Below are 13,474 nucleotides of genomic sequence, written 5' to 3'. Positions count from 1 at the left end.
TGTATGCGATAAAGGCTATATTTTTAAATTGATCTTCATGAAATTTGGTCAAAATGATTGCCTTGATGAAATCTAGGTCAAGTTGGAATATGGGTCATCTGGGATCAAAAACTAGGTCACTAGGTCAAATCAAAGAAAAACATTGTGTATGCGATAGAGACTGTATTTTTCAATTGATCTTCATGAAATTTGGTCAGAATGATTGCCTTGATAAAATCTAGGTCAAGTTTGAATAGGTCATCTGGGGTCAAAAACTAGGTCACTAGGTCATCTCTAAGAAAATACTTGTTTAAACTCAAGAGACCACATTTTTAAGGGAGGCATATAGTTTTAGAACTGTCTGTCGGTCTGTCCGCAATTTTCGTGTCCGGTCCATGTCTTTGTCATCCATGGATGGATTTTCAAATAAATTGGCATGAATGCAACCACAGTAAGAGAAAATGTCGCGCGCAAGACCAGGTCCGTAGTTCAAAGGTCAAGGTCACACTTAGGGCGTTTAAAAGGGCATTTTTCATGATAGTGCATTGATGGGCGTGTCCCGGCCCATATCTTTGTCATCCATGGATGGATTTTCAAGTAACTACGCATAAATGTGTGGCACAGTAAGACGACGTGTCGCGCGCAAGACCCAGGTCTGTAGCTCAAAGGTCAAGGTCACACTTAGACGTTAAAGGTCATATTTCATGATAGTGCATTGATGGGCGTGTCTGGTCCATATCTTTGTCATTCATGCATGGATTTTAAAATTATTGGGCATGAATGTGTACCACAGTTAGACGATGTGTTGCGCGCAAGACCCAGGTCCGTAGCTCAAAAGTCAAGGTCACACTTAGACGTTAAAGGTCATATTTCATGATAGTGCAATGTCCGGTCCATATCTTTGTCATTCATGCATGGATTTTAAAATAACTACGCATGAATGTGTGGCACAGTAAGACGACGTGTCGCGCGCAAGACCCAGGTCTGTAGGTCAAAGGTCCTAAACTCTAACATCGGCCATAACTATTCATTCAAAGTGCCATCGGGGGCATGTGTCATCCTATGGAGACAGCTCTTGTTGGTCCAGTCTTAATGAAAATTGGCCAGAGTATTTGTTTCCATGAAATAACTAGGTCAAACATATTTACACTGTTATGGTGTGTTTCTCAGGTGAGCGACCTAGGGCCATCTTGGCCCTCTTGTTATGTCTTTCTGTCAGTCACAAATGTTGGATTCTGTAATAACTTTCAAAGCACCTGGAACATAGATAGAAAGCAATATACCATGTAGAGTATACAGATAATTTTATTTTGTCCCTCCATGAAACCTGACTTACTAAAGGTTGGTTGTTTAGAGAATATGCAGGTTCAATATAAAAAGTATGGTTCCTGTGGCAGTAGATGTGACAGATGCCCCTACCAGTTGGGGATTAGTCTTGTTGAACTATTGGTCAAGTTCTAAATTTGGTCTGCTGGGTTAAAAATTAGGTCACTAGGTCAGATGATAAAAAAACTCGGTTAACAGTGGAAGTCATATTATCTACCTAACTTAAAACTTTGTCAGAACATTAAACTTTATTTTTATGAGATCTAGGTCAGATTGCATTCTGAACATATGGGGTAAGAAGTAGTCAGGAGAGCTGTACATGGCCTTTATGACCCTCTTGTTGAAGGTATTTCTTACTTTTCTTTTTTAGTATCGTCAAAATTTAGAAATGAAGAAAGCCTTATTTGCATCCTACCCAAAAACCTTGGTGGAGGCCAGCCCAAGAGACAGATTATGGGGTATTGGTTTGGGTAGGAATAATATTAAAGCCCAAGACAGAGCTACATGGCGAGGCAAGAATCTTCTTGGCGATACACTGACTAAAGTAAGAAATAAAATGATGAAAGAAGAAGGGTTAATATCTGTATCAGAACAAGGGACACTGACAAACGTCAAAGAAGAACGCTCTTCAGCAGAGGAAAGGAATGAGAGACCAGAGGAACAAAAGACTCCAACAAAAGATAAAGGCATACATTCGTCATCAAAAGAAAGGAAGGAGAAATCGGAGGAAAAAAAGACACCGTCAAAAGATAAAGGCAAACACACATCATCAGAAGAAAGGATTGAGAGATCAGAGGAAAAACACACACCAAAAGATAAAGGCAAACACATGTCATCAAGAGAAAGGAAGGAGAGGTCAGAGGAAAAACAGACATCATCAAAAGATAAAGTGAAACACTCATCATCAAAAGATAGGGAGGAGAGATCAGAGGAACGAAAGAAACCGTCAAAAGATAAAGGGAAAACCTCGTCATCAAAAGATAGGGAGGAGAGATCAGAGGAACGAAAGACGCCATCAAAAGATAAAGGGAAACACTTGTCATCAAAAGATACGGAGGAGAGATCAGAGGATCGAAAGACACCGTCAAAAGATAAAGGGAAACACTCGTCATCAAAAGATACGGAGGAGAGATCAGCGGATCGAAAGACACCGTCAAAAGATAAAGGGAAACACTCGTCATCAAAAGATAGGGAGGAGAGATCAGAGGAACGAAAGAAAAAGTCAAAAGATAAAAGGAAACACTCGTCATCAAAAGATAGAGAGGAGAGATCAGATGAACAAAAGACACTGTCAAAAGATAAAGGAAAACATATATCATCAAAGGAAATGAAGGAGAGACCAGGGGAACAGAAGTTACCTTCAGAAGATAAAGGGGAACACTCGTCATCAATGAAAAAAAAAGAAAGTTCAGACGAACAAGAAACCTCATTTATAGAGGTTAAGCACTTGTCCTCGGAAAAGTCAGACAGAAATGAAACATCTTTAAAAGATGTCACATCAGATTTGACAAGCTCGCATCTAGCAAATACTCCAAAAAATGAAGAACAGCAGCTAGATATCTCATTTACATGCGAAAAGACAAAAACAGAGCATGTGGATCATTCAGCTTCTGAGGAAAGGAAAGAAGTCTCTGACAGTAGAGAAGCACTATCAAAAGATGAAACATCTGTAGAGGAAACAAATGAATGTATTATGTCTACCAGCCAAAACACACCATCAGAAGATAAATATTTATCGCCATCAAAGAAAACTGTGGCTAGTTCAGACAGTAAAGAAGTAACCTTCTCTGAATATTCCCCTCCACCAGAGGAAACCAATGTGTTGGAAACAAATTTAAGCGAAAGTACACCAACAACAAAAGAACATTCAAGGAAAAGACAATGGCTACCATCAGAAGAGAAGTCAGAAAATGATATTAAGCCACATCCATTGAAGAAAGTTAAATTGTCTACAGATGTCTCAACATGTTCTCTAAAACAGCCAAAAATTACACATTTCACAATTCAAGAGAAAGATTAGTATGTATTTTGATAAATTCTAATGTATATTGCAATCAGCGTTTTACAAAAAATATGTTTATGAATTTGTAAACTGAAAAGATGGACTGTATCTTGATAGAATTACTGTTTTGTGAGTTCTGTCAGTGTCAGTTTAATAGTAAACTGCCAAGTTTTATAGTTCTCTGTCGGAACAAACATGTATAAGTCATATCAGTGCCATTTAAAATATTACTAATACATTTTTCTGTAGAATGTTTTCTTAATAATCGCTTTTAGATATTAACAAGGGAGCACTTTTTTAAATATTAAATGAACTGTTTTTTCCCATTTCTGTTCTTTAGTAGTTGTACATTGGACTGTATAAAGGGCTGTATAGTAAAAGCTGTAACTATGCTATATGAAAATTTATAATTACACTAACTAGCGGAAATCACCGTTACTTGAAATAGTAGGATACAAGTAATAAGAGATCAGTATGTAGAATTATATTGTTTTGAAAAGGACACGTAAACAACTTTTAAGAATTTTTTAATGATACGTTTATGAAATGTAGAAAAAAGTGTTTTTTTTTTACATTTTTATGGTAAAATTAGTTTTACATTTGGTTCAACACTTGTTACTTAACCCTTAACCAGCTGGCGGCAAGTGATTCTGCCTTTGCGACCAGTGCAGACCAGTGCAGTCTGATCATGGTCTGCACTGTTCGCTATTCAGTCAGTAAATTTTTAGTAAACATCCCTTCAAATGATAAATGGTACTGCCCAAATTGGAAGATGGACCAGTCCATTATAGAAATTTAGCATGGTAAGGGTTAAGTTAGGTCTGAATAACTTAATAAAATTTAGTTTTTATTATGCTTGTCATTATGTTATTTCCCATTTAAAAATAAATGGCAAGGGTTTAACTTTACGAAGTATAACAAGTACCAATAAACTTGTTTTAAAGAATATCTTTGGGTTGTATCTGGGAGTAGTTGTAACAGGTGAATGTATGTTGGAATAAACAAAAATTCAAAAACGCGTTATATAAAAAGCTTGTGGTCTCTATTTTGACTTACATGAAACGTTCCCCCCCTTCCATTTCAGAGGAGGGACCTCTGTGGTCGACTGGTGAAGACCGCTGACTTTTGAATCATTTGCCCTCGCCCTGTCCTCACCTTGCCCTCACCCTGTGTGTTCGAAAGCTCGTTTGGGTTATTAAAAGCCGTCCAGCATGTGTCCGCTTGTGCCTGAAATAATGCCCGGAATCACACCTGGGATTTTCCTCCACCATTAAAAGCTGGAAAGTCGCCAAAATGATATAAGATAGTGTCGGTGTGACGTTAAACCCGACATAAACAAAACAAATTCATTTCAGTTTTCCCTAATCATTTTGTTTCTTTGGTTTATCCCTTTCTGTGTCGTAGAGATGTGTGAAATCAGCAAGTGATATATAAGCGGATTTTATGAGATTTCAATCTAGTCTTTATTCAGAGCAGGACTGACTGTTCCTTAGAAATGTTCAAATTTTATTCTTAATCAACTGAAATCACAATTTACTTTTCCCATGCAAATGTAAACAAGTTTGCCAATTCAGTCTCACGTATGACATCATTGTCCGTTCCTTCAATGATATTATCTATTCATAAGTGCTTATTACACTGAACAATCGATTTGTAATTTTCCGTGATGATTGTAGAATGTTACTGTAACACCGTCAGTTAATGGTCTCATTCTGTCGTATTTATCCAGCAATTTTTCAATTAAATGTCAACGAGTGGCAAAAGAACTATTATCTGTAAATGCGTTGATCGTGTATAAGGCAAGCAACGCAGCTTGCCGAAAGTACTCTGTGTAACCGGAAAAATGAAAAATGGGACGAATGTATACAGTAAAGTGCCATTAATATCGTTACACCTATGATAAAAAAGAACAGGCTGACATTAAGCAAAAATAGAGAGCAACATGGTAAGGTGTGTTATTACCATGGAATACATTCATTACCCTAGAATTCATTCAAGATAAATTGTTGGCATATTCGTAACTTAGCTTTTCGTAGAAATAATGTCTTCCTTGTATTTATTTATTCAGACCTGGATTTTTTTTTGCATTGATATGATATTTGGCACATGTTTAATTATGTGATACCCGTCAACAGACTGGCTGCACCCCTTTTACTTTTTTCCAAGTACCACGCGGAGAAACACCTGAGAAAATATTTAAACTTTGTATCCAATTCTAATATGCACAAAATCTCTAATAAACGTTTGCTTACAAATAGTTACCGACCAAATTCAGCGCCTTGCTGCTTAGCCAGTAACGTTTTGAAAAAAAAGAAAGCATCTTGTTAAATTATAACTGGATCAAAATGGGCGATCTTGTTGCCTCATTTTATCAGACGACATATTAATAGATTAGTCGATAAGTAAACTTAGATTTTACGACGTTAATGTATTTATGGCACTCGTCTGTAGACCTGCCTAGGAAACGTTGTAAAAACAGCATTGAGTAAGCAGGTCGATGGAGACTTTTTTGTTTGTCCCCCATGATTTCATTATTGACTTCAAAAGAACACAGTAGCATTTTATTAGCATCGTGGTCGTGACATGATGATCCCATCGAGCCGATGGCATTTATTGAATATTGATTTACAATGACTATAAAATAGCGTTACCAAGCTCCGGTATTCAGGGAAATATTTGTGTCCTATCCATGTTTCATTGCCTCCCACTAAAGAACTATAGATACAATTTAAACATTATACTTGGAAATCAAAAGGCTTCAAATTCACTTAAAAGATTATCAAACCTGCACATATTTGTTGGACAATATTGCTTTTATCTGAAAGAATTCGAATTCAAGGCATGATGATGAAAGGCATTGTGTTCTGCTATTCTGTAGCTGTTTCAAAGGGGTTTCTGATAGATTTTATTAACTACCATAACTACAGTATAAAAGGCGTAAACAGTTTTGCCGTACCTAGACCCGGCGTTGTTATATTTTCTGGACTTTCGGGATCGTGGTATTCAGTAATATTTGGCCATGGGGAAGGAGTCCTTAGGACAAGAATTTCAAAAGAAAAAACAATTTAAGTTCTGAAACTGGCAAAATGAAGTTTCAAAATTGTTCCATTTCCTTGGAATTTCAAGAACAAGTCTTAATAGGTTTTACCTTCAACGCGATTTCGCTCAGCACTTTTAGCGCAATGAGCGCGATTATAAACAATATTTAAAATGTCGCGTACATTCATAGGCTTCGAAAACAAAATACTGCATGTAAAGTTTCATTTAACTAGTGTATTCTTAAATCATACTTAAAAGGTTAGATGAAATGTATAGCTTTTTGGTGAAACATTTTCATTAAATTATACCAATGCCTTTCCCAAATTTAGGGATGCGCGGGAATAGGTGTTGTCATGGTAACAAATGTCATATTAAGAAAAAGTAAACATGTTCCTGACAAAGAATACGATTGTTATTATACCCCCACTAAAAGGAAGTTTGTGGGCGGGGGGGGGGGGGGAGGATATAGAGGAGTGAGCTTGTCGGTCGGTCCGTCTGTCCGTTGGGTTTCATGGTTTCCAGACAATAACTCGTGAAAGGCTTGACAGATTTAAATACCTTTTGGTACACAGGTGTAACATAAAACACGGGTCAAGTTTTACTTTGAGGGAATAGGTGTTGTCATGGAAACAAATGTCATATTAGGAAAAATAAACATGTTCCTGACAAAGAATACGATTGTTATTATACCCCCACTAAAAGGAAGTTTACGGGGGTGGGGGAGGATATAGAGGAGTGAGCTTGTCGGTCGGTCCGTCCGTCCGTTGGGTTTCATGGTTTCCAGACAATAACTCGTGAAAGGCTTGACAGATTAAAATACCTTTTGGTACACAGGTCTAACATCATAAAACACAGGTCAAGTTTGACTTTGAGGGAATAGGTGTTGTCATGGTAACAAATGTCATATTAAGAAAAAGTAAACATGTTCCTGACAAAGAATACGATTGTTATTATACCCCTATTAAAAGGAAGTTTGCGGGGAAGGGGTGGAGGGGAGGGAGGGAGGATATAGAGCAGTGAGCTTGCCGGTCGGTACGTCCGTCCGTTGGGTTTCATGGTTTCCAGACAATAACTCGTGAAAGGCAAATACCTTTTGGTATACAGGTGTAACATAATAAAACACAGGTCAAGTTTGACTTTGAGGTCAAAGGTCAAGGTCACAATGACCCGGAACAGTTAAACAGTTTCCGGATGATAACTTGAGAACGCTTGAACCTAGGATCATGAAAGTTGAAATGGAAGTTGGAAATGGCATGCAGATGACACCTATTGATTTTGAGGTCAGTAGGTCAAAGGTCAAGGTCACAATGACATGGAACAGTTAAACCCATTCCGGACGATAACTTGACCGCTTGGCCCTAGGATCATGAAAGTTCTTAGAAAGATTGGTCATGACCAGCAGATGACGCCTACTGATTTTGAGGTCAGTAGGCCAAAGGTCAAGGTCACATTGACCCGGAACGGTTAAATCGTTTCCGGACAATAACTTGAGAACACTTGGGCATATGATTACGAAACTTAATAGGGAGGTTGATTTTGACCAGCAGATGACTCCTATTGATTTTGAGTTCAACTTTGACATTGGCTTACTTCTGTGACAAGGCTGTATTTTGGGGGTATAATTCGTCACTCCTGTGACAGCTCTAGGTGATATTAACACATGGTTTTTTATCATGTTTTGACAGCTGTTAATAAATACTTGTATATTTATGCCGTAAGATCCCTTCCCTCAGCACGTGGTCCAGTTACTTGTATTACAGAATTTTGCTTAAGCCTCTGCATTGAGAAGTATTTCACATTTCATTGCAGTAGCTATTACCTTTTATGAATAGACTATCAAGCCGTGCGATATCTGCTTTCAAAGAAAAAATGTAGGCTTCATTGCTAAAGAGATCCACACCGGAAAACAAACCGGCCTTGTCCTCAAATTACATCCTTACAAAACACTATTGATCTTGTTTTAGCTGACATTGATAAAAGATTTTTTGTCTTGAAAGTAAGATTAAACTCTACATTTTTTTAAAGCAAACACGTGTATAAAGCCAAACTGGGACAGATCCACAATTTTCCCTAGTGAAATGTCCACAATGAATGTGCATACATGCATCGTGATTAGATGTAGGAAGTGCTCTAGTAAATCATTATATGAAAAAAATTATCGGATTTATGACTCTTTTTTTTTTATTTTTTTTTGTAAAATGGTCAGATTCTCTGTTTTAATTTTTCTATGCAGACTGAAACAAAACAATTTGCAAAATTACACGGTAACTTCTATAAGTGAGGTTTGCCTTTAAAAGCTATTCACTAAAGATAAGTCATTAGTTTAAACTGTATTTTAGCATGTTCCTTACAAAATTAAACGAGATTTCATGCATACGTTAAACAAATAGTTAGACATTTTACGGTTCTTATTTTTCACGGACTAAAGTTTTGAGTTGTGCTAGAAGGCTAGTTTTGACGCTTGTTTTTCATGATGGAAGTACACATTGAGCTGCATTTGGAACTTCTGTAGATTTATATGCCGTGTGCATATTTACAATTTAAATGCGTTTTATTCGATTTTAAAAAACTGTAAACAAAAATTGTAGTTTAGTATTGGTTTGCTCATAATCCAGTCGAATAAGATTTGTTGACCGGCTATTTTCAGCGTTCGTTCTAAAGTATCTGTGGGTAACAGTTGCGTAAGTTACCACGATATTTATCAATATTTACTCTCATCAGTGATAAAGCTTCAAATCGTACAGGATATCGGCCTGGGAGTTGATGCGAGAGCCGGTTAATTATTACCCACAGCCACTCCAACCTCATCTTCAGTCAATACGGTTATCACACGGTTTCTCCACCTTATCGGCCAAGTACACGTTATGTTCTCACGCTAACTGCGTTAACTTCTTTTGTTACGTAATCGAGGGATGGTCAAATATTTTCAAAATGTATTGTTTGTTTGTTTTGGGTTTAACGCCGTTTTTCAACAGTATTTCAGTCATGTAACGGCGGGCAGTTAACCTAACCAGTGTTCCTGGATTCTGTACCAGTACAAACCTGTTCTCCGCAAGTAACTGCCAACTTCCCCACATGAATTATCAGAGGTGGAGGACGAATGATTTCAGACACGATGTCTTTTATCAAATCGTCACGGAGAACATACGCCCCGCCCGGGGATCGAACTCGCGACCCGTCGATCCGTAGTCCGACGCTCTCCCTACTGAGCTAAGCGGGCGGGCTTTCAAAATGTATTGAAAAGCTGTAAGGTTCGCGACTCCAGATGTATATTACAGTATAATTTTTAGACAGATAATAGTCAATTTCATGTCACCTTAAAAAGAACTTTTCCACGTTGTTTACAGATACTAGAAAAAGAACTACAAAGAACTCCATAAATCAGACAGATTTGACTTTTTATTACCAAGTTATTTAAAAATTTTGAAAAACAAGACGTAATTTTTTAAGTCGATGGATAATCGATTAGTTACCTTTTTAAGATTTCTCCTTTATAATTGAAACATTGTAGCACCGTTTCAATCTAGTGAAAGTTCTCGATCTGATATTTTCACAATCGTGCAATTAAAATATTAATTAACTACACCAGGTGCTCATTTAATGAAATACCATTCAAATTACAAACCATTCTAAAGAACTCCGATAATGGTAAACCCCACTTTCAAAATGCCTTAATTACTTTTCAGTTTACCGTAAGGGTAGCGAGTTTCCATTGCAACTTCGAGCTGTTTTGGACTCAAAGGTTTTAAAAATTCTAGTTTAGCTTCATTTGTTGATGTCCTTTTATTGAATTATCAGGACATGTTAGCATAAAAGCAACATTTCTTTGTAAATATTTTGAAAACTTTCATGGACTAGAATTTTTACACAGGGACAAGACATCTCGAGCCATACAATTATTTTAAAATTCTATAAAATTTCAAAGATCCCGCATTTATTAGACTCTTTTAAAAAGATGTATATAACTTAAGGTTAATCTTGCAGTATAAAATAAAACTAGGTAAAATTTTGTAGTTCAAGCCATAGGTTACAGTGCATACAATGTCAGTAGATCGTGGGCTCCATCCCCAGCCGGGTCACACGAAAGACATGAAAAATTATAGCAGCAATTTCCCGTGCTTGGCGCTCATTATTAAAAGGAAATTGTAATATCGTCCAACCGTTGATTCTACCAGGAATGAAATGTGGAGAGTGATTTAATATGAGTTGTAGAACTTGTTTCAGAATCGACCCAAAACAAATAATTATAAAACTAAATTGTCAGTTTAATTGTAATGTATTGATTACTTAAACATTATCATGCCTTTTTTTTTTTGGTCTTTTTTAGTAATTTTAAAAAGATGCAACTATTGTTGATATTATATGGTTCTAAATTGCTCTATTATTATAATGTTTTACAGATAACACGTCCTCACGTTTTAGTATTTGACATTATGAACATCCCTCTTAAACTAAGGCTGACATATGAATGAATGAAATATGAAATAATCATGGAAAAGCCTTTTAAGTTGGAAAAATGGTGTTCATTTTTTCTTAATTGTCATGTTTTTCTTTTGACAAAAAGTCTTTTTAAAAAAATGAAGTTGGATTTTAAAAAAAAATATGTGTGTGCAGTTCGTGGTATGAAATCGGGTTTTTTTAAGATATATAGGGATCTTTCGAACCGCGATTTAAGCTCGCTCTGTAAGAATATACGTTTAACATATATATATAACTGGAACTGTTTGTAGACAGATTACATAGCATCTCGTAGCATTTAACTATACACAACATTTCATCTAAAAAGTGACGGAAACTATCTCAATTAAGTTACACATTTCTTTTATATTTTGAATAATAACAAAACGTTAATTGCGAACACTTGTTGCGTATAATGTTGCGATAACTTTCCGTTTATTTCGTTATTTATCAATTAATCATCGCTCTTTGATAACAGATGGACAGAAAATTGTCAATAAGTGCATCTCTTTTTCGCACCGCGTCGCGGGACTCTGTGCCTAGCAGCGAATGTCAGTCAATTGCAAGAAATATCACTGAGTGGAATTTCGCTGCTGGATTTTGATTACGCTTTATATTATTGATGATTCCTAAACGTTAATTCTAAAAATGAACGAGAAGTTCGTGTTTACTCATGTAACTAAGAGCAAAAGTGCGAAAACGGATATTTAAAAATATCTATACTTTATATTGATTGTTTTAGGTGTGTGAGGAAATGCGGAAATTTGAAATTGTAACTACGTGATTCGGGTAATCCTATGTCAATACTTCTTCCCAACGTGAATGTGATAACATTTCTTTCTTTTTTTCATTCATGAAAAAAGATCAATGTTTTGTTTTTTATAATGAAATCAATTGGTAATAATTAATATATTTAATTAAAATATACTGTTTGACGCTATATACGGTTACTATACGCAAGTAAAATATTTCAAAATGTTATGTATTTATTACACAAAATATCCGGATTAAAAGTGATATTCAAATATGGATGTTAAGGGAAACGAAAAGGAAGAAGGGGGCGATCCTCTTGATGCCCACATGAAGAAGGAAAATGGTCACATCGGAGGTGGACAAATAAATCAGAACGAGTCCGCATTTCCAGTTAAGAAACCAGGATTTTATAAAAACCCGAATAAAAACAGTACTGGAGTTACAGAATCGAGTTCGACTATTTCGGAAGTTCCAAAAACAGTAATGAAACATCATACTTCTAAAGACACTACTAAACATGACAAGACAGCTTCTGTAGGTAGTGAAGAGACTGTCTCCAGCTCAGGGATTGAGTGCGGAGTTTCTGAAAAGACTGATTCTAACTTTGATTCTACTTCGGTCGGATCAGGATCGAATACTCATCATCGCCACGAAGGTCACGACCGTGTGATTAACTTGTGTATGCGAGGAGAATGGATAGTACTGGACCAACATCTTAGAAATATTAGGCGGGCTCATCCAAGTTTGATAAAAGCTGAACAGGTAAGCGGACAGGTTTAGACTTTAGGATTACATAAAATGCAAAGATAGAGTATGCATATGCCCACGTCAAGCTAATGCTATTACATTTAAGAAATTTGCATTTAATATCAATACGTTGCCCACTTACATACATATATTTTTCACTGATACTTTTTTGTTTGTTTTTAAAAGTACCAACACATCGATCTGGGCATGTTAGTGATCATACTTTCCTATGAAAGTTGCGATGATTATACATTCATGTATTGACGAAGGGATTGAATGCGTCCTTATTTGATTCATGCGTTAGCCAGTCCTTATACGAATATTTAAAACGGAATAATCGGTAATTATTTTACATCCTAGTATTGAACAAGAAGCGAATGCACTTTCATTACAATTCCAAATAGCTTATTTAGTAATCGTTTAACAGATGCTTCTCCGAACGATTTCCTCCGAAACCACTCGGCCAGTTTCATCCAGACTTCACATGATTGATATCTCCTTGATGAGTGGAGGTTCTATGCATAACTCTGTAGTTGTCATAACAACGAAATTGAAAGGTTGCATGAAACCCTCGGTCGGATTTTAAAATACTTTTACAGGGTGGCTCTCTACGAAGTTTGTCCAAACCGCTTCGATTAGACTTTTTGTGATCTAAGCATAAACACTGGTTGTCATAGCACAGTAAATGAAAACTTGTATGAAACCGAATGCCGGATTTCAAAAAAAAAATCACATGGTGATTTATTACCACAACTGTTTAAGTCTTCTCAGTTGGTTCCTTTAAATGACATTTCCGCAACCCAGATTTCCAAATAAACTGGCAGGATTCACTTGGTAGCCCGCAGATTGTTTAATTTATTTAAATTCATTAAAGCACCATAGCTTCTTGTTAGAAGCTGTTCAGTGAATTGATTTTGAAAAAAAAATCTGAATAAAAAAAAATAAAATGTGATAATCTATTAAGAGTGTTCAAATTATTTCGATTCGCCAAATATAAATTATGACCGGTAGGCACCGGGGTCTATTTTCTCTATGGCCATATTCAAAAGTCGATGAAGTTAAACAGGTTTGACGAGAACACGGTCACTAGGAGGCGTGGTAACTTTTCCTTATATTTTCATAACTGGAAAAAGATTGCCAGAAACTTCTGACTTGTTTTAAAAATGATAT

The 13,474-nt window shown here is 36.3% G+C and overlaps 2 protein-coding genes across 2 annotated transcripts in view; both read left to right on the top strand.

Moving 5' to 3' along the window:
* The window catches only part of LOC123524640 (protein starmaker-like), a 29,703-nt gene extending 25,448 nt beyond the window's left edge, over positions 1-4,255 (top strand). Inside the window, exon 5 of the mRNA XM_045302970.2 lies at positions 1,676-4,255. Within this exon, the coding sequence (XP_045158905.2) occupies positions 1,676-3,325 (1,650 nt within the window). The 3' untranslated portion in view covers positions 3,326-4,255. The remainder of the gene's footprint in view (positions 1-1,675) is intronic.
* A 7,134-nt stretch (positions 4,256-11,389) lies between these two features.
* Positions 11,390-13,474, top strand: part of LOC123524641 (serine/threonine-protein phosphatase 6 regulatory ankyrin repeat subunit B-like) — a 67,069-nt gene continuing 64,984 nt past the window's right edge. The window contains exon 1 of the mRNA XM_053538676.1: positions 11,390-12,319. Within this exon, the coding sequence (XP_053394651.1) occupies positions 11,831-12,319 (489 nt within the window). The 5' untranslated portion in view covers positions 11,390-11,830. The remainder of the gene's footprint in view (positions 12,320-13,474) is intronic.

Source organism: Mercenaria mercenaria, chromosome 3 (assembly GCF_021730395.1).
Source record: "Mercenaria mercenaria strain notata chromosome 3, MADL_Memer_1, whole genome shotgun sequence".
NCBI classification, from domain to species: domain Eukaryota; kingdom Metazoa; phylum Mollusca; class Bivalvia; order Venerida; family Veneridae; genus Mercenaria; species Mercenaria mercenaria.
Note: the sequence above shows the minus strand (reverse complement) of the source record. Positions and strands in the feature narration are given on the sequence as shown.